General features: G+C 38.9%; 2 protein-coding genes across 5 annotated transcripts; both read left to right on the plus strand.

The window, feature by feature from the left end:
• Positions 1–1,942: 1,942 nt before the first annotated feature.
• pithd1 (PITH (C-terminal proteasome-interacting domain of thioredoxin-like) domain containing 1) lies at positions 1,943–7,314 on the plus strand. The gene is made up of 6 exons (XM_080485703.1): positions 1,943–2,255; positions 3,172–3,215; positions 3,903–3,980; positions 4,203–4,307; positions 5,561–5,669; positions 5,949–7,314. The coding sequence occupies exons 1-6, from the start codon at positions 2,064–2,066 to the stop codon at positions 6,048–6,050; spliced, it is 630 nt and encodes a 209-aa protein (XP_080341829.1). The 5' UTR covers positions 1,943–2,063; the 3' UTR covers positions 6,051–7,314.
• Positions 7,315–7,817: 503 nt separating this feature from the next.
• Positions 7,818–19,052, plus strand: lypla2 (lysophospholipase 2). 4 transcript variants are annotated; one of them, XM_080485006.1, is made up of 12 exons: positions 7,823–7,845; positions 12,033–12,125; positions 13,575–13,606; positions 14,646–14,711; positions 14,955–15,002; positions 15,148–15,218; positions 15,457–15,530; positions 15,646–15,747; positions 15,925–15,967; positions 16,070–16,095; positions 17,000–17,261; positions 17,721–19,052. In XM_080485006.1, exons 2-11 carry the CDS (start codon positions 12,048–12,050, stop codon positions 17,048–17,050), a joined length of 591 nt encoding a protein of 196 aa, XP_080341132.1. In that variant the 5' UTR covers positions 7,823–7,845; positions 12,033–12,047; the 3' UTR covers positions 17,051–17,261; positions 17,721–19,052. The 4 variants fall into 4 exon arrangements, with proteins under 4 accessions (XP_080341133.1, XP_080341131.1, XP_080341132.1 ...); XM_080485005.1 differs by having other exon boundaries at positions 7,822–7,845; positions 17,000–19,052; XM_080485004.1 differs by having other exon boundaries at positions 15,925–16,095.
• The last annotated feature ends 772 nt before the right edge of the window (positions 19,053–19,824 follow it).

Raw genomic sequence — 19,824 nt, forward strand, 5'->3', positions numbered from 1 at the left:
ACTGCTCACAACGGCATGGCACATTGGTGCGTTTTGCATTTCCCTTTAATCCAAAATGATATTTATATAAATGTGTATGAGATCATTCATATCAGAATGGCTGATTCTATTGGTGGCTTGAACGTAGGCCTTCAGATAACCGATTACACCCGTCTTTTTTGGGGTTATTGAAAAAGCTATTCCATTCACATCATACAATTTAATCCAGAAACAAATTAATAAAAAATTTTCTGAGTGGTATGGTCAAGTTTTCATCCTCGATTGCTGCTGTTTCAAATATGTGCCATGTAGCTTTTTATTATGAAGGTTTTTACTCTGTATATTTTGCATTTTTCCAGCTTCATGATTTAGCAATTGTAATTTCTCATTTGACTAATAGAGGGCAGATAAACACTTTCAAGTACGTTATGAATGTAATGCATTGAATTCGTTTGAGCTGTTTTCTGTTTTAAACTCTGACAGATCACCAACAAACCGTAAACAAACGAAAAATAATAAAAGATAAATTAAAGATTATGAGCCAGTTTAGGCTACTGAAATGCCTTTTTTCTGTCTCATTGAGTGATATATATCTTGTTTAGTTATTTAAATTCATTTCACTGTCGAAAACAGATTGCGTTTTTATGTGTTGTTTTATGTGTTTAAGCAGTCGAATTATTTTACTTTGGATAACTGAACCGGAAAATTTAACAACATGGATTATGTCTAGCTTTACTGTTACATGTAGTTACCATTTATGGCCACAAGGGGGCAGACTATATCCTTTATAATGTTACGCTGCTGTTTGCAATTTGAGTCGATCGCTAAGCGTTGTAGTTAAAGATGAAATTCTGAGCTTACTAAAAATAAGAAAAATGGCAATATGCAACTTATTGTCAAATTACATTTCACGTTCTATCCCAAAATTACTTATGTTGCATCTTTAAAATAGTTTAGGCAAGTGGGGATATTCAATATCTCTCTTCAAACAGTGCAGTTGGTAGAAATATGATTTAGATTATTATGATCAAACATGTGGCTAATCTAAATCCAAGTGTTTTCTTTTTTCACATGTTGCTGCCTTCAAATTAAAAATGTCACATTTCTCACTAAAATGTCTTACTTCGTCCTATTTTGAACGACTTTGTGATTGTTGTTTGTGAAAAGTGCTGTTTAATGCGATAAAATAGAATAAAGCCTTCTATGAAGACTAAATAACGAAGGATCAATATTTTTTTCTAATACTTTCAGATAAGCAACACAAAACATCAATTCATATTCTCACTAGCAGTTTATTTCAGGTCAAGATCTTTGTTCCTATTTCCATCATTCACATGTGAATTAATCTGAAGTTTCGATGATGTTGTGACTGTTAAAAATTAAGGTTTTTTTTCTTTTCAACGGTGTTATTTTTTTCTGAATAAATAGATGTTCAGCTGCCATTTGGGAAAAATGAGGGGAAATCTCTAATATGGATTAAGATCATGGAAGAGTGGCAGGGCAGCTGGAGAACAGAAACGCGGGGAAGGTGTTTATTTTATTTAATGAACGCTGTACAATCACCAGTTCCTAAATTAGGAAAGTCTAGGAAAGAACAGTCTGGAATCGAATTATGTTGGGGCACACGAATTTAAACAGTACACTACATTTAATTGGGAAACACGAGACAGGGCTATGTGAACAATGTCATACCGAAGAGACAGTGGTGCACGTTTTATTAAATGGTCCAAGGTATAATGAAGAAAGGACAGTTGTGGAAGCTGAACTGAGAAAGGAGTTCACTAGTTTACAATTAATAGTGTTGTCCACTGTCTAAAACCTCTAATCACATTCCTCGTTCAAACGGGGTTAATCGTTATTACGCTCTGATCATACTCCGGAACAATAGGGGGCGGTAATGCTTCATTTATTGGTTTCTAACTACCGTTAAAATACAACGAAGAAGAAAACATCACGCCGTTTCGTGCGTGTGACGTCAGCACGCCTCACGCTGGAAGCGAAACTTGCTGAGCTCATTTCTTCCATTAGAAGTGGTCCGAGCGGTTCGGTCCGGTTCATTTGTCCGCGGCGGCTTCAGCTCCACGATGTCCGGCCACAGTCACGGTCACGGTCAAGGCTGCGGGTGCGAGGGGGAGCATGAACCCGCCGAGCGCGGCCTCGAGTACGGACTGTACCGGCGGATCGACCTGGAGAAGCTCCAGTGTCTGAACGAGAGTCGAGACGGAGACGGGAAGCGAGTGTTCAAACCCTGGGACCGGCGGAACGAGCGGGACCAGGTAACCGAGCGAGGAGCCTCTCTGCCGGGCAGCCTCGGGTCTGCGCCCCGCCTCAGGCGGCTGCATGTTGGAGACGAAGCTTTTAGGATAAACTCCCAAAACAGAACAACATGGGCCAGGCTTTACCTGTAGAATATGTAACCTAGAGAAATGTGTTCAAGGGGCAGTATTTAATACTTTTGTTTAAAGCAAATTAATATAATAATATTAAAAAAAAAAAAAGACTCAAAACAATCCTGATGAACCACGTGGGGATTCATTGAATCACCCAAACAAGCAGCTGGGAAATAGTAAACATATTAATGACTGACAACTGCAACTACTGACCAACTGCAGGAGCCACAAGTGACAGAAAGAGAAAGACTTGTGGATAACAAGAGTCACCCACCGTGTCAGAGGCGTGATTTCAATGTCTTACTTCTTATAAAGCATCTCAAACAACCAGAAGATCATAAGAAGTGATTACAGAGACCCAGGAACAGAAATGGACAAAGTGTCCACAAATCATTTAGAGTTAAAAGGATCTACAAAATATTCAAAACATTGGAAGATACAACAAAACACCTCAGCGTGACTCAACTGGTTGCATAAGTAATTGTTGCCCTTCTGTTTGGTTCTTTCACCTGTTTTAGGGCTTATTTATGTTTGTCTGAGCCCTGGTTTGTGGTTAGTCTTTACATAAGAAACTTAAATTACATTTTAATAGAAAGAGGTTAATTCTGGAAGAGTCATTCTTGCAACTCTAATTTTATGATGTTTAAGTGGCAGGTATGAGGAGTTTGGGTTTTTTCTAACTGGTCAAAAAAAACATAGTTATGTTCTAATTTGAAGGACCAATACTGAACTGAACGCTGTGAAATAAAATAAATAAAAAAGTTGTATATACTCATCAAGTTGTTGTTGTGTTTTTTTGTAGTTTGTTGAGAGTGACGCAGATGAAGAGCTGTTGTTCAACATCCCGTAAGTAGAAAAAAACCTTCATGACAATAGCTGGATTCTCCTTACTGTTGAATTATTACTAATATTTTACTTAAGTCTCGACCTTGATTGTGGTGACACTCGGGATCAAAACCCATATGGAGTAGGAAGAGCCGTTTCAATTACTTGATTTGAAGTCGCCCAATAAACAAATACTCTGCTTTTGTTGTTGTGACTTTTGTTTTTAATTATTATTATTAGTAGTCATTAGAGAATTAATTCCACTCCCTTCAAAAGTTTCCCTTATTTTTTGTTCTTGTGCCAAATGTTTCTAACTCAGTGTTTTGGTTTGTTTTAATTATCTTCACCATCTGAGCAGCTTTTGAAAGTTTTGAGAATATACATTATTGAGGATGATCAGTTATGTTTTTTTTATTGACTTGAGGATTCTTTAGTCTGGATGGTTGATTAACATCAGCTCGAGTTGTGAGAGTTTCTTAAAAATAACATCTAAAAGTGAGCCAGTCTTCTGAACAGCCTAGAAAAGAGCCGGAACCAAATCCCAACCACTGATAATGAATTTGTTGTATGAAGACTTTGAAAAACGTCTAAATCATGGGCTTTGGTACCAACGTGTTCTTTCTGGTCCGTTATGGCTGAGTGCTGTTCTCTGATGGAAGCTTCTCACGACTCAAGTATCCAGAAGGTAGCGGCTGTTTCTTCTTTCAGTTTCACCGGCAGCGTGAAGCTAAAGGGCGTCATCATCTCCGGGGAGGACAACGACTCTCATCCTGCTGAGATACGACTGTGAGTGTGTGTGGCTCGCCACTCTGAGCAGCAGGAACACAAACTCATCTGTTCGCATGAGGTTCTAGTTTAGTGTTTTTATTTGAGATCAAGATGGTGAATCAGACATCTGGATAAGTAGACAACAATTACTGATCTGCAGTTTCTACTCTCACTTTTCCCCTCACAAAAGAGCAATATTTAATGAAGGCCAGTTTGTCCTTTTTTCGTTTTGTTTTTCAGCTACAAAAACATCCCTCAGATGTCCTTTGACGACACGGGCAAAGAACCAGAACAAGCCTTCAGGCTCAACAGAGACCCCATGGCAGAGCTGGAGTACCCAACAAAGTGAGTGTCTGACAAACGAACCACACCGACGTCCCATCAACCAAAGGTTTACCGTCGCTTTCTGTACGGCGACACGTTGGACTGATTTTCATTTTTAGAAATTAAGTTGTTTTTTTTTAGATCTTTTCACCACACAGATTCCCTTTCAGCTGGTGGTACGGTGGAGAATGTTCCCCTATGCAAGTGGTCCAATAGAGGCTCCACCACAAAGCGCTGGTACAAGGATGGGAAGCGTTAACCACAAAATGATCCTCCTCGATGCCGACAGGGACCCCTCACAATCATGGCTACTAATCAATATAACATTTTTATTATAAAGTAATTACACAGCAGCTACAGCAGGTCCAAGTGCAGTGACTATAGCTTTGTTTTTGTCTTGAGCTGTGAACCAATAATGTATGAATTCATTAAAATTGGATCATGGGCTGCACAGACTGGAACCAGGGGCTTCGTGAGGGCAGAGGAGCCGGAGGTGTATGTGGCCGACGGGGATAGCCGCGGTTTCTTTGCTTATTTTATCAAGTTATAACAACAATTCCTGTGAAAAAGACAATCTTTTTGTATTCAAGCATATGAAATTGTCACAGAATTGTGCAATAATGTCAAACAAAATAATTAAAAAATACATTAGGAGCATTGAGTGTATTGCACTTTGTAAAACAATATGTCTGTGTGTCCTGTATGGCTTATTATAATAATAAAAAATAGGTTAAAAAAACATTCTAAAGAAAATCTACTGCAACTTCTAGATATTGTGAGAAGTGCTCTCGCCTCCCTGACATCATTTTCATTTTTTCACCTTGATTCTAGTTTTTGTTTAATAATGTGTTTTTTGTCATATAAAAATCCCAATTTCAGCGAGTCATGTGTTTTCACATATTTGATACGGGTTTTTTTTTTTCAGGCTTGACCGTATCAACATGGCAACCTGCTGAGTTCAATGCTCAGTGTCGCCTACTGTGAAGAACACACATTATCTCAATCGAGATCTGATGCAGTTTGTGTTGTGAAATTCAATCTTAGCAAGCCGAGGAAGCTTTTAAAGGAAAACAAGCAGCTATTCCTCATTCTCTGTCACGTGTGAATTCAGCTGTGAAAGCTCTCTTTTTTTTTACTGCTGTAAGCCAGTTTCCATTTTAATCCACACAGCTGAGTGTTTTTCCCAAACACACCCCGTAGCGACGGTGTTGCTGCTTGATTTCTTTTGTTGCGTTCTTGATCTGAAATGTCTCTTCATCTGTGTTCATGTTTAGGATCGCTCGTTTTTCCAACGTCAACCACCTCTCTATCCACATATCGAAGAACTTTGGCTCGGAAAGCACCCGAGTGTACTACATCGGTCTCAGGGGAGAGTATTCGGAGGTTAGTCTGACCCGCATCCTTTATCATGAGACAATGTGGGTGAGCGGCTTCCTGCCTGTATATCCCTTTTGTTCATCAGAGTAGAGGAAAAGCTGAAAGTTTACGTGGGAAGTGAACAACCAAAAGTGGAACAGGTTTGACAAAAACAGACTTTTATATAAGGACACACCTGCCGTCGTCATGTCAAAGTTAAAACTTCCAACTAGCTTTCTGTCACGAGTGCATCTGTAAATCCTGCCAGTCATGCTGTTTTTCTTTTTTCCTCATCTTCTGTTTTAGGGTCACAGACATGAAGTGACAATCTGTAACTACGAGGCTTCAGCAAACCCTGCCGATCACAAAGTGGAGAGCATCATCCCACAAACCAACTTCATTTCATGAGACCCTCGGGTGGGGGGGATTGGGAAGAGAAGGGAGAGGAGAACGAGGAAGGACGTTTTCCAGTGAAATCTGCTGACTGTCAAAAAAGTCAAAGATGAGTTCGGTGCTGTGCGCCAGCAAGGTTGGTCGCGCTCGACCAGGACTGAGTTCAGCAATCTGATGACCCCGAGAGCTTCAGATCCACCTGAAAGTGCAAAATTGCCTCTGTTTTCTATGCCGATAAAGCGTGAAGGCTTCTTGTGGCCAAAGTACTAATAAATGCATGAAATAGTCGACGCTGCTTTTCTCCGTTCAATATCTGAAGTAACACACGCAAACATTAGTAATTCCCGGCCTCCAGCAGGCCACTGCTCTGCATGTCCCCGTCCAAGTATCAGAAACAGACTTAATGTGGCGTGAGGGCCAAATATTCACTCGTGGGCCCTGGGCCTCCACCCCAGCACCACGAGGTCCACTTGGCATTGGCAGGAAAACACCAAAAGTGGCAAATTTGCCACTGGTATCCTCCTGACAGATGTTCACACTGAGCACATCATGTTCATGCAACATCCTCCAGCTAGTTACACTGTGTGATCAATAAAACGCTGTTTAAAATAGAATGTCGTTCATCAAGGTCTGAGATGTTTAAGTGTTTTGTTTTTTGTTGTTTTTTTTAAGCAGTTTAGTACAAAGTGTGTTTGAATGAAACAAAAGAAATCTTTTTCCAATTGAGGACCTTGGGCATGGTCTTAACATCCTGTCAGAATTCTTTCTTCATACTTTCTAAGTGAAAGCCACATGGTTGAACTATAAAAATTCCTATCATTAGCTTTTTATAAGCAACTGGGAGTGTTTATATTCGCAAAAATGGTGTTGGTCTTCTGCTGAATTGGGTTCAGTGCAAATGAAGAGGAAAATGGCAGTATATGTTTTTTTTACAAAGAAATGCAAGCCTATGCTGCATCCACTGACATTCTCCAGAGCTTTTGAGCTTTTGCTGCTTACTATAATCGCCTCACTTTTATTCAATCCCATTGGAGCTGCAAAAGTGTGATGCCATCTATAACTGTTGCTTTAATGATTACAACTGTCAATCACTGTTATTTATGGGAATGTTTGAAATCTGTGTGGACGTGAGACATTTAATGAAGCAGATGTAAAATAAAATGCAATAATTAAAACCTAATCTGTCAAATTTTTGTCAAAACTGAGTTTTATGGACAATATCCAAACCCACATTGTATATACACCAGGCGTAGAAAAATTAAATTCTTAATATGCTGCCTTTTCCTGTTGTGTAATTGTAAAAACAGCGTCCATCTTTTACACCCTGTTTGTCCAACATAGTGTGAGTAGTTGCACTATGACAAGCTACGCTGAAAGCAAGCTACGCTAGTCGTACTGGTGAAAGAAACGTCTGGACTGCTTTCAAGATGAGGTCACGTCCCTGAAAATGTTATTTTTAACAAAAACACTCATCTTCAGCTTTCACTATAAAGATAAGCCTTTTAATCTGCTTGGATTTGTGCATTGTGCAAAATTTACACTTTTAATCTAGAAAGCAGCAATAATAAAAATAAAAAAAAATAGTATGTATATGGCTTAGATGTGTCTTTATATTGCATCTAATAGTGTACCAGTAGTTATTGTCAAAATTTTATAATTTCCAGAAAAAAGAAAACCCGTAAAGAAGCTGAGGTAGGCCGTCGTTAGGGCGTTGCTTGGCGTGACGTCATCGCGCTCTGGCCACGCCCTCTGCTTGTGTGCGGCGGACAGAGCGGAAGTTCCGCTCCGTCGTGAACTGGGACAGCAAGCGGTGAGTGTATGAGTCTGTGTCGGCTAGCGGGCCTCGATCGTCGATTTTATACATAATATCCACATAGAAACTGAACCTATTCGCGGAGTTCGGTTCCTTTAAAGTTTTCACAAAACCAGTCGACGTCTAGTGCTTGAATTTGAATTGTACGAACGCGACGAAACCGGCAGAAGACAATGCAATTAATGTGTGTGTGCGCGCGCGTTAGCTAGCAGCCTGCTTAGTGTGTGTGTGTGTGCGCGCGCGTTAGCTAGCAGCCTGCTTGTGTGTGTGTGTGTGTGTGTGTGTGTGTGTGTGTGTGTGTGTGTGTGTGTGTGTGTGTGTGTGTGTGTGTGTGTGTGTGTGTGTGTGTGTGGCCAGATAAACCGGGATTAAAGCCGACAGCGAGGCTCAGAAGTCAACCACTGTGTGTTTTGGGGGCAGTTGAGGCTTTGCCCTGCTGAATGCCATCCCTACTGAGGATGAGGAGGATGATGGTCTCGTTTTTAAGCCCGGGCCATTCATTGTGTCCTTCCTCCTCGACAGCCGCACCGGCCGCTGCTCGGTTGTCAACCACGGCTGCTAATTCTCATTTTCTGATAGCATTACTTACATTGTGTGTGTATGTGTGTTTAACCCTCTCGTACAGGAGCTGTTAGGCTGTTTTAGCACTTATTGCCCGGCAGTGTACGGGTAGTGGGGCTGTATGGGAGGTGGTGGGGGTGGGCTGTCACTCACTGCCGCATATCATCCTGTTGTTCTCTGCCGCCCGGAGCCGCTGAGCAAAGAGCAGCCGGAGTGCAGTACCCTGTTGTCGGAGGTCCGCAGCACGCCTTTGTCTTTTGCGTTTAATGGCATTAAAGTCACGCAGGTCGAAGCCTCGTGGTGTGCTTTAAGTTTGGCTGCAGCACAGGCGACACTTCCCTTATTTGTCGGTCGGTTTCGTGAAGAAAGAAAAGTATTGCATTAAGCCGTTAGAACTGGCTTAACATTATTACTGAGTCATCTGACCGAGCTGGAGACATGGCGGGTCCACAAGCAGGGGTGGAAAGTCCTGTCTACAGATTCACATTTCAACTCTGCTGACGCTCGCTGGCAGCAGAATGTGGTTTGATAATCTGTTCAAATTGATCACGACGAGGCAAATTAATTTCTAATTTCGATTGCACCGCTCAGACACAAAGCAGATCACAGTGCCTTCCAGGGAAATAAAACATAGATTGTGGCAATGCAATTAAGAATTTTGAGCAATTTAAATGATGAAAAACATACTTCAAAAAACGTGATTCAGAACATAATTAAAAGGAAAATTAATAAAGTAAAAGACAAAGGTAATAAAATAAATAGAATGTTGATAATTGTAAAGCTTGAGAAAATATCTGTTTTTATTTTTGTTTACATTTTATTGTTTGAGAAAATGCAACACAAATACAAAATATAATAGAACTAACAGGGAAGAACCATCTCTGAAGATTAACACTATGTCTCACATACATCAGTGTGACCATATTAATTCTGTGTTCTAGTTTATAAGGTTAAGAAACTAAAAGTGACTTATTATTACTTCCATTCATAAGGTTGTCATGTAGACCTATTACAGGACCAAATGAGTGATGTTGCTTTAAACCTATTTTTATTTTAATCATCTGGCAACATAAAAAATAATTATAATCTATTTCTATTATAACAGTCATACAAATAATCCAGCTCTAAGTAGTTTAAAACAAAGAATGACAGCTTTAATGCTTTAATGAGAAGAGAGTATTTTCAAAAGACATTAATAGAAAGAAAGTGAAAATGAGTTACATGCTCTCTCTTTTGCAATCAATATAAAATTATAGCATAAAAAATATGTAGAGCCATTCTGTGTAATATAATGCAATGTAATATATCAGTTTATTTAAATGAATCTATGATATTTTTCACACATTTATAATTAAAGTGAAAATATTTACATCTTATCTAATCATAATAGAAATGTTACCCATGTAAAGACAACATTACTATGCTGTGACATGAATTTATGCACTGGAATGGAAATATTTGTTTGATCCTTTTGAAGCTGCAAGCTCACGGTCAGAAAATTAGACCTTCTCATTGTCTCTAAAATAACTTGCTAAGAAGTAATGTTGGCACTTACCACTCAGATATGTGTTTCTAGTTGTATCATATCTGTAATATTAAATTTTTCACATTTTTAGACCAAACTAGTACAGAAATTGTCACTTTGAGACTTGAGATGTCCTCGGTTATGTATTTTACGACATATTTCTATACTCATCATGTCCTCCCTGATAACGCACCAGATTAATTCTTGACTCTGACTGTCGGGGGCTGGGTTTAAATCTGAGCATCTGGTTTAAAAACATGGTAAATCTACAGTGCAAATTTCAGTTACTTGTTATGCTGACCTTCTGCGGCATCGGCCTACAAACTCAAGTAGCAATCAACTTGCAGGTTGTATTTGCATTCCTTTAGTTGTTCATTTACAAAGTAAATTTATGGTGCCATAAACTGTAAGGTGATACATGAAATTAGGTTTATAGTCTTCTTTGCTATTGCACACTCCGACTTGGATTAAATGCTCTTGTACAGCCTGACACTATTTTTAAGCATCAGCCTCCTCCAGGATTGTAGAGAGTGAGCTATTGTCTCTTAGAGCGTACGTTGAAAACCCACACAGTGTTTTAGGCTGCTTCTCTGAATGAGAGGGATTGTTGGAAATGATAAGTGAGAATTGGTATGTATGTGATTAAATGCCTTTTTGCAAATACTCCCATGTAAGAGCTTTCCCGACTTCTTTAAACAGATTGTCCAGTGTTTCCACTTTACATCACCCCAGTTAGTATTAGGCAGTAAATCTTATAAAGAGCATTTAATCCAGTTTTCCTCATTTTATGATCATCTTGTTTAAACAGTGTAATTCAGATCGGGTTTTTTCCTTGCCTAAAGAGGCTCAGTCAATAATTGGTTAAGGTCCCACTCCTTTAAGTTTAATATCTAGCAGCACACTCAAACATAGACATAAGTATGTAGATTCAAAAGTATAAAGTACTTGATTGACAGAATAAAAATCATCCTCTTAGTAACAATCTCACTCCACGTTTTCAACACAGATTTTGCATTGCATGGAATAATCATAGATTAGATAAGAATAATTAGGCGGGGCTCAGCTTTTGTCCACAGCAGTGGAGGAATTTTAACACCCATGGAAGCTAAACCTTGCTGGAGGTTTACACATTAACTTTTTAATTTGAGACATCGCATTTCTTGGTTGCCGAATGACCAATCAGGCAGCTGCCACCTTACACCCGCCCACCTCATTCTACATCACAAGGTAGTTAAAGGGCATTAAGAAGTCAGTGTGTTTATTGCTTCGCCTTACTGTAACATAGAACGTCATCCTTTTTGACAGATGAATTACAGCAGGCTGCAGTGACTTTACTGAGTACAGTGGGGGGGGGGGGGTCATTTAGTTAATGAGTCCCCGTCACTTGCTGACTACAGAAACCTGCCTGACACAAACGCATTACATTCTTCACAGCGGTTGTTTTGTGTTCAGCAGCAGCTTCTTTATAGGTGGGACCTCCACCTTTTGTTGTTCCCATACTGACTGAACAACTGCACGGATAACCAGACAGAAGCTCTTTATTGCCAACACTGATGTAAAGAAACAAGATACAGTCTTCCTAACTATCTGCTCATGTCTGCTATAAACTTTACGGTATTGAAATGTACTGTGGTGTTGTGAATGTTTCATCTGTGACTGAGCAACAACGTTTGGAAAAGAGCCGCTGCAATTAATGTTATGATCTTTATAAAGAACATATCTCTGTATGAAGATCATATATGGCGTTTGTAAGTAGAGCTGTAAGAGTTCAACTATAGCAGAATGTAACTTAGGTGGAAGAATTTAAACTCACAATACAAAAACAACGTAATCAAATTACTTTATGGTTGGGACAAGTTCCGCAATTTGTCTGATATCTGGGATTCAAATGTGACATGTATTAAAAATCACCACTTGAAATGTCTCGGGTTGAAAGTGATCCAAAAATGGGAAATGGAATCGGGTGTCTGAACATGTCTGAAAGTAAGAAATATTTTTGGGGTTGGCCTCAACGCACATGACGACACGTTCCAGCTCTACTATGTGTGTTGGGCAGTCAGCTGACGCCTGGTTTCTGTGTCCTTTCTCCCAACTCCAGCACCTCTTACAGTGTATGTGTGGCAACAACATGTCTGTGCCGCTGCTCGCCGAGGCCGTGACTATGTCCGGGACAGAGAAAGAGACCGCGGCGGTGAGTCGATTCACAAAGCCTAACCTTACGCTAATCTTAAATTTCAGGGTTTCTTCAAATGAAAAGCATCTTAAAAGCTCAATTGAGAATTGGCGGTGGTAGAGAGTTACCATCGCACTCGCCAAAGCTTTTTTTCTGCCTGTATTTGACACAGTGTTCAGACAAAGGGACGTTTTGTGTGGCATTGAAGCCGCCTGGCTGCGGTTTGGACAGTTTAGCTTCCCTTCATTCTCCACTTATTCAAAAATGGCTGCTAAGCTGTTACCATGCACATGAAGGCAAACTTGTTCTTCAAAAAACTTTAGTTCAAACATGAGTCCCTCCTAAAAGCTAGTCCCTTCCATTTCATTTTGAGAACTAAATGGCAGTTTGGTTTTACAGACATTATCTCAACGTAAACTCACAGGCCTTGACAAAATTTCCATTTCACTACTATGTTTTGTTCAACCCACATTTTTCCCTGATTGATTGTCTTGATCCAATCAAAGACTGAGGTTATGTTGAAACTGAAATACAAGATAATAATGGGGGGGAAAACATTTAAAAGGTCAATTTAAAGTGATTATTTAAACTGACAGTCTCACTCACTGAGCCACTGCTTTAAAAGCCAATAAAATAAATCCTCTCATTCTTAAAACTGACTGGTAACCACTGTGGGAAAGTCAAAACAGGTGTAATGTGCTTTCTCTCCTCCTGGCCAACATTCTGGCTGGACTTGTACTTGGACGTAGTTTATTGCTTTTTTGGGAAGACCGCAGACAACACAGTATCACAGTAGTCCATACCACTTCACACCATTTAGCAGTATTCCGCCTGTATTATAAATCCATCCATATTAGTTCAGTTTAATTATTGACAGGCATCTGTGGCTACACCTTTAGGCTCAACAAGTGGAGCAGCACATTGTGTCTACTCTCAGGAGGATCCGTGTGTAAAAAAAGATTAAACGTCACCTTTATCGAGCTGCTGTCAGACGCGTTGCAGGGGCTTTGTTAAGTGCAAGAATCAAAGCTGGCTGTCACTGGTTCCAGCTCATGGAAGAAAAGTGATTACAGACAACAGCGAGCTGAGAGTGTCCACCTTTCTAAATTGTCCCCATCCTCGCTCACGGTTTCTCTACGGAAGTAGTACATGTTAAAACTTTCTTTTTTTAAGAATGGCACATTGGCACCCGTTTTTAGCTGCTTGGGAACAAGCCTACATACTTAGCAGGAGTACACCCTGTACAGTAGGCTGGTAATTTGTCTCAGTTGCTTTTATATTCTATTAAGTGCATTATGAAATTGGATCATACTGTTCCTTCTTATCAGCTGCTATTCTATCAATCACTGCATATGAGGAGCAGAATAAAGAACCTACAACTGGATTTGAAAGGTTCCTTTTGATTTTTATTTATTTGTTTGCATTTGGCTGAGTTTAACATGCTGCTGTTTCCTGTTTGTGCTTCAGGTGATCTTTCTTCATGGGTTAGGAGACTCAGGGTGAGTATGTAAGATGTTGTATTGTAGCATTAAGGCTCGGGGAACAATATTAGTACCAGAATACCTTTCATCCAAATACCGACACTTTTGCGTTTTATGCAATTCCGTGTATTTTATGCACGGCCAACACCAATTCAACACTATTTTGGTTACAAGTTTTTGGAGTCTGCAAACCCAGTAAAAAGTCAGTCCAATTGTTATTTATTCAGCACTTATTGTGCAGGTTTGTAAAATTATAATTGCTTCACACGCTGATCAGTGCAGTGATAACAGAAAACATGCAAGGACAATCAAGCAGAAAATACAAAAACCTGAAAGTGTTTAACAAGCAAACTTAAAGTGATTATTAAAGTTTGTCCCTCATGCTTTTAATGATATGTGTTGAGATTTACAACTCGGGTACTGAACACCGTCAATCATTGTCTTGGTCACACATCTGTGTGCGATTTAAACAATAAATGATTTTTCAAAGATTTTTCTCTTTTTTTTTTTTTTGCCAAGTAAAGAGATTTGTGGAAAGTAGAGGTTGTATTGCTTATTGAAAGTCACTTTAATGTCTCAAGACACTGTGACTATTCATAACTAGGCTTTGGATTAATAATAGATCTGAAATAATTGGTGGACTCAAGTAAGCTCAACTCCTCTCAACCAATGAAGACAAATCAGTGACTCTGCTGCTTGATGTTCAGGGTGGTCTGCAGTTTTGTAGATTTAATTTGCATCATTTACACTTTGAATTTTGTTTCAACCACACAAAAGCCTGATAAACTCACATTTAGTCACTCATGAAAAATAATTGGAAACATAGTTTTCTACCATTTGGCACCTTAAATGATTCAGACATAATGCAGGTTTTTGGGTACTTTTATGGAATAAATTAGTATCGTCCCTGCTACTTCAGTGTACATTATAAGGAAATTTCCAACAGTGTGAAAGTAATTTTCATGTGTGAGATGTGAGGCGTTTTGACTGCATCTTGGTAATTATTGCTGTTTGTGAGCGAGGAACAAAGAGTTGTTCTCTCTTTTTGTTCTGTCAGGCATGGGTGGGCAGACACTTTGACAGGGATCCAACTGCCTTACGTCAAGTTCATTTGCCCCCACGCGTAAGTGTTTTTCCTCTCCTCCCTTATTTTCTGTTGCCACATCTAACCAGGAAGGAGTCCCACTAATATCTTCTCTTTGATTTAATGTGTGTTGAGTCTATTTTAGCCCATCTTAAACCAATAGTTAATCAACCATTCTGTGTTATAATGTGAATGAGTTTGTAACTAATACTTTGCCAGTCGTCAGCATTGACTGACATGTTTTCCTTTTCTTTTCTTTTCTTTTTTTCTGCCCTACTGCAGGCCCCAGATCCCCGTCACTCTCAACATGAAAGCGACGATGCCTGCATGGTGAGTCGGCGTAATGAAAGCAATGGCATTTAGCTCAACACTGGATGTGATTGTTTCCTTTTATACCACAATAACCCCCCATGTTACCACTGACAATACTGCAGTTGTGTATTTTTTCTTTATATTGGCTTTTGCATGTGTGCAGGTTTGACCTCATGGGTCTTAGTCCTGATTCTCCAGAGGACGAATCTGGAATCAAGAAAGCGGCAGATAGCAGTATGTAGTGTTTTTTTTTTTTTTGTTTTTATACCAAACAAGTAATGCTTTTGTATGAGTTTGCAGGTTTTTCATAAAGGGAAAGATTTAACTACTGATTGCAGAATTTGTATTTTTTCTATTTAATAATCACTTAAATTATCAATAAACATTTTAAGAATGAGGTTTCAGGGTTAATTAATGTAGACACTTATTCCACAAAAGGTATATCACATCGGATTATTTTCTTATTCTCCAGTCAAGGCCATAATCGAACATGAAGCCAAAAATGGGATTCCCCCACACCGTATAATTCTTGGTGGCTTCTCTCAGGTGGGTTTTCAGCATTTTATTTAAACTTTTCACAAGGTCTTATGAAACAGTTATTTATTTAGCATGCATATTAATGTTTTTATCCGTTTTCTCTCTTTTTTGTTCTTTCTTCAAGGGCGGGGCCTTGGCCTTGTATACAGCCTTGACTTGTCAGCATCAGCTGGCTGGTGTTGTGGCTCTCAGTTGCTGGCTTCCACTTCATAAGACCTTCCCATCGGTACAGTCACAGATAGCCCACTCCCCCTTCCTCCCTCAATTTCACATGTGCTGCTCTCATTTTCTCTGAGGATACCTTCATGCTTCTTCGCACAATACACTGATATTGTTAAAGTTATTTGTGACCAAAACTAAAGAAGATACAAGCTTGATCCTTTCTGTGGTGTGTGTTTTGTAGGCGTCAAATGCCAGCAAGAACCTCCCAATCTTGCAGTGCCATGGTGAGAATGACGTCATGATCCCCTGTCGGTTTGGTGCCATGACATTTGAAACACTGAAAACCATAGTCGACCCGCAAATGATCACTTTCAAAACCTACCCAGGGCTTATTCATAGCTCCTGTCCTCAGGTACGTCTTTTTTTTTTATTGAAACCATATCTATGTTTTATATGTGACTTTTTGCCTATTGTTAGAGCAGCAACAAAAGCTTGAATTTTTTTTCCCACTATGTTTGTGATATTCATATCAGATCCACAAGAAAACATTATTAAAACAAACACTATCAAATTTATACAATTTTAAAAGCCAACGCATAAAAAAGGAAACCTCATGTTGAGGTGCAGTACTTTCCTCCACTGCAAACTAAATCAATAGTAATTTTATTGCTGTGTAATTTTTTTCAACGACAAATTTTATTTCTGTTATTTATATGTAATTTTTTGAGAATTACCTGAAAGGTTTGTATTATTTGTGTTGTTTCATATTGGTGTAATAGTTTATGGCAATATAATTGTCATTTTAAAACCACGCGGAATCTAAATCGTAAGACCTGTAATCTTAAAAGTGACTGATAATGCCTAATAAATATATAGGAATAAACATTGCAAAATAATTCTCTGTGAGGCTTTGGGCAGCCAAAGTAGAAAGTTGTCCTGAAATGAAAATTCACAATGGAACTTACTTAGGTTGCTTTCATTCACTCACATTTCTCCACATCCACTTTAACACAGTGGCTGTGGAAGGATTAAAGAGCTCCAGCCTTCATTCTGAAACGGAATACTCCAGAAATAGTTTTAACTTTAGAATACTGAGTGCTTAATCTGCTAAGAGCAATTTTGGAATTGTGATCCTTTTTAACAGTTGGCGGAGGTTTTCTCTCATAGAGTTTCATGCTGAGACCATAGTGTTCTACCTGCTAATAACCTAATAATAATAAAAGATTCAGAAGTTTTCTGGTGTACTTCGCAGAAGTGATGGTGAAACTACAGAGTATAGTATGATCTGTACCAACATGTAGTCTGCTTTCTTGTAGGAGATGGCAACTGTAAAGGACTTTATTGAGAAGTATTTGCCCCGGATCTGACCTCGCCTCATCTCCACTGTGACCTTCCAAGACACTGACCTCCCGTGATCTCACCCTCGGTCTGCCACTCTCCCACAGGAAACAGCCATTAGCGCCCCTTCTTCCACACACATTTGATAAATAATAATAAACACTGCTTAACAAAACAAACGCTTCAATTGTAGTCCAGTCCAACAACTTTCATACTGAAAACAGCCTCTCACAAGTCTTAGCTTTTTCAGAGGGAGAAACACTGACATGCAAAACATTCCTTTTGGTTTTAAGCAGCCTCTTGTCTTTTGCCTCAACAGCATTTCCTCCCTTGTTTTTTTTTTTTTTTTTTTTTTAATCAATCATTGCTTTACAACTTTCCCTCTTACACTGCTGTTTCTGTTTTCAGTAACTAAATTAGATGATCTGGTCAAAGTTTGCCTGGTACGGTCTTCGACTGTACCTAGTACCAAAACAACACAGTCAGACCTGATTGTGCTTTCCATGTATTTATTATTGATGACACACACTTTGTCTCTCCCTTACACATCAATCGGCTTCTCTAAATTTACGAGTTCAGTCTAGCCCAGTTTACACATGACAGGACTCTAACCCTGTTGGATGATTGCTGTTGTGCATGGACTCGGCTTTTAACAACGCCGCTGGAGTCTGACTTCAGTGTAGTAAATGCTGGTCTTAGCTTTTCAGATGATATTCCCACCAGTCCATTCATTCCACCATCTGATGGAGCACTTGCAGCTGTCTGGGTGTCAGTTTTTGTCAATCTTTACCAGCTAATCATGAAAGGTCCATTGGGTAAAATATCCAGATGTCCACATCCAAACACGTGTTGTTTTTATATTGGGTGTGATAAATATCTTCAGTCATGATCAAAACTCAAATTCAATAAAGGAAAACAAAACAATTTGTTTGCTACCCTGTGCCATTTCTTTCACAACTGCTTGTTTGTGGTCTGCTTTTACCTCGTGAATCTCTTGTGCATCTCCGTTGGTTTCTTTTCATAAGAAAGTAAGATTGTAGGCATACAGGTACATAACTGCTCTATCAGCATTGTATCGTAGCTTCTCTTCCCAGAGGTTTTGCAGACCTGCTCAGGCTGCACATTGTGAGTCACTTCACTGTAAGTCCCACCAAGACCATTCACATTGATCGATTTCAGCAGCAGTCGCTCCACAGACGGCCTCCTCTGCATTCTTCTCAGCTGAATTTCAATCCTTATGTTGGCTTGAAACTGGAATAATAATAATAAAAAAAAAAAAAAGCATTATGCATATCTTCTTTCATGTAATCACACCAGTACACTTTATCCTAAAGAAGCATTTGAACTTTTCTCTTTTGGCTTCTTATGGTAACTCATTGTAGAATATAAAAGACCGGATTCAGATTGTTTGTCCCAACGCTGTTACTGTTAAAGTGTTTATCCCAGCGGAGCGCTTTGACTGAAAACTCCCCCAACATAATTGAAAAAGAATGACAAGTACAAAGAAAATAATCCTGAAAAAGTTGTGATCCTTGGATATAGGAGTGTAACTGAGGACTTGTGCGCTTAAAATATATACATCAGGTGTACCTTTGTGAATGTTAATTTTGCTCTCCTCGTGATTTCTTGTTTTGGCTTTATTGCTTTTCTTTTGAGGAATAAAATATCGAAAAGAGGAAAGATGGATGGTTGTTTGCAAATCAATAAATGTCTCTTTTAACCTTTGTTATTCTTCCGTCAGTCTGATACAGTCATGCCTTATATTTAGGTTTTGTCCTCTTTGACACCTTCAACTACTTTTTCAATCTGGTGTTTTACATCCAATGTGTGTTCTCTTGAGTTGGATATTGTCACTGATGAAACTTTTTATGCTTTCTCTATGTTTGGTTGTGTTTTGTCACTGTTGTCATTGCATCCTGTCTCCGTGTTTACGATGAGCATTAAGAAAACTTCTTGAGGTGAGACTGGTTTTCTCTTGTTGTCTTTTGTTTCTAAAACACCTGTATGCAGAATAAATGACATACAAAGTCAGGCTGATTGAGTGGAGTTTTCTTTTTTAATTGTGTACTAAGCCCACTTGTTCTTTCAGTGCTAAAATGTATATTGATTTGTTTAAAGCCAGTGGGAAATGGTTGGGTTCAAGGTTGGGGGTTTTTTTGTTTTGTTTTTAAGAAAAGTCAAAAGAACATAATTTGGATAACACCCTCTGAGGCAAGTTTTTTTTTTATGCAGCCAAACAACTGCCTTCATAATAAATATGAACACATTATGTCTGAAGCTTAAATGCAGGTTTAGAGATGTTGGCATCATTTTGTTTTTAATGACATACTATTCTATCTTCTGTCGTATATGTTGTTGATATGTACATTACTAGATGTAAATACTAGGAAGTTGAACTATTTTTAGTAATAGTCAAGTATGTTTATTTACATATCCATTTAAGCCAAGCATGTATCAAATGACTTTACAGTACGTAACTAAGATCTAAGCAAACCCAAACAATGCAAACAACAAAATACCACAGTCAAAAAGAATAACAAGATAAATGCAGCGAAAATAGTCATGTTGAACCATTATTGTGGAACTTTAACCACACAGCAAAACTCATTAATCTTACTTTCGTATGTTAAAAGTGTGCCGAAATGCCCTCTGTGGCCCGTTTTGATGCCAGGATGGTATCTGGTAGACTTTTTAAAATATTTTATATTTAAATAAAAAAATCCCATGTCAACGGATGGGAAAACCACCTATTTAAACAATTTTACTTTTAAAACGTTCAACCTTTTAAACTTTTTTAAACTTA

Source organism: Lipophrys pholis, assembly GCF_963383615.2.
Source record: "Lipophrys pholis genome assembly, chromosome: 17".
Classification (NCBI taxonomy): domain Eukaryota; kingdom Metazoa; phylum Chordata; class Actinopteri; order Blenniiformes; family Blenniidae; genus Lipophrys; species Lipophrys pholis.

Coding starts and splice junctions, on each gene's coding strand:
- pithd1 (XM_080485703.1), top strand. CDS start 2,064: ATGTCCGGCCACAGTCACGGTCACGGTCAAGGCTGCGGGTGCGAGGGG. Junction 3,216..3,902: donor GAGCTGTTGTTCAACATCCC/GTAAGTAGAAAA, acceptor TTCTTCTTTCAG/TTTCACCGGCAGCGTGAAGC. Junction 3,981..4,202: donor CATCCTGCTGAGATACGACT/GTGAGTGTGTGT, acceptor TTTGTTTTTCAG/CTACAAAAACATCCCTCAGA.
- lypla2 (XM_080485007.1), top strand. CDS start 12,048: ATGTGTGGCAACAACATGTCTGTGCCGCTGCTCGCCGAGGCCGTGACT. Junction 15,219..15,456: donor CAAGAAAGCGGCAGATAGCA/GTATGTAGTGTT, acceptor CTTATTCTCCAG/TCAAGGCCATAATCGAACAT. Junction 16,096..16,999: donor TTCATAGCTCCTGTCCTCAG/GTACGTCTTTTT, acceptor GCTTTCTTGTAG/GAGATGGCAACTGTAAAGGA.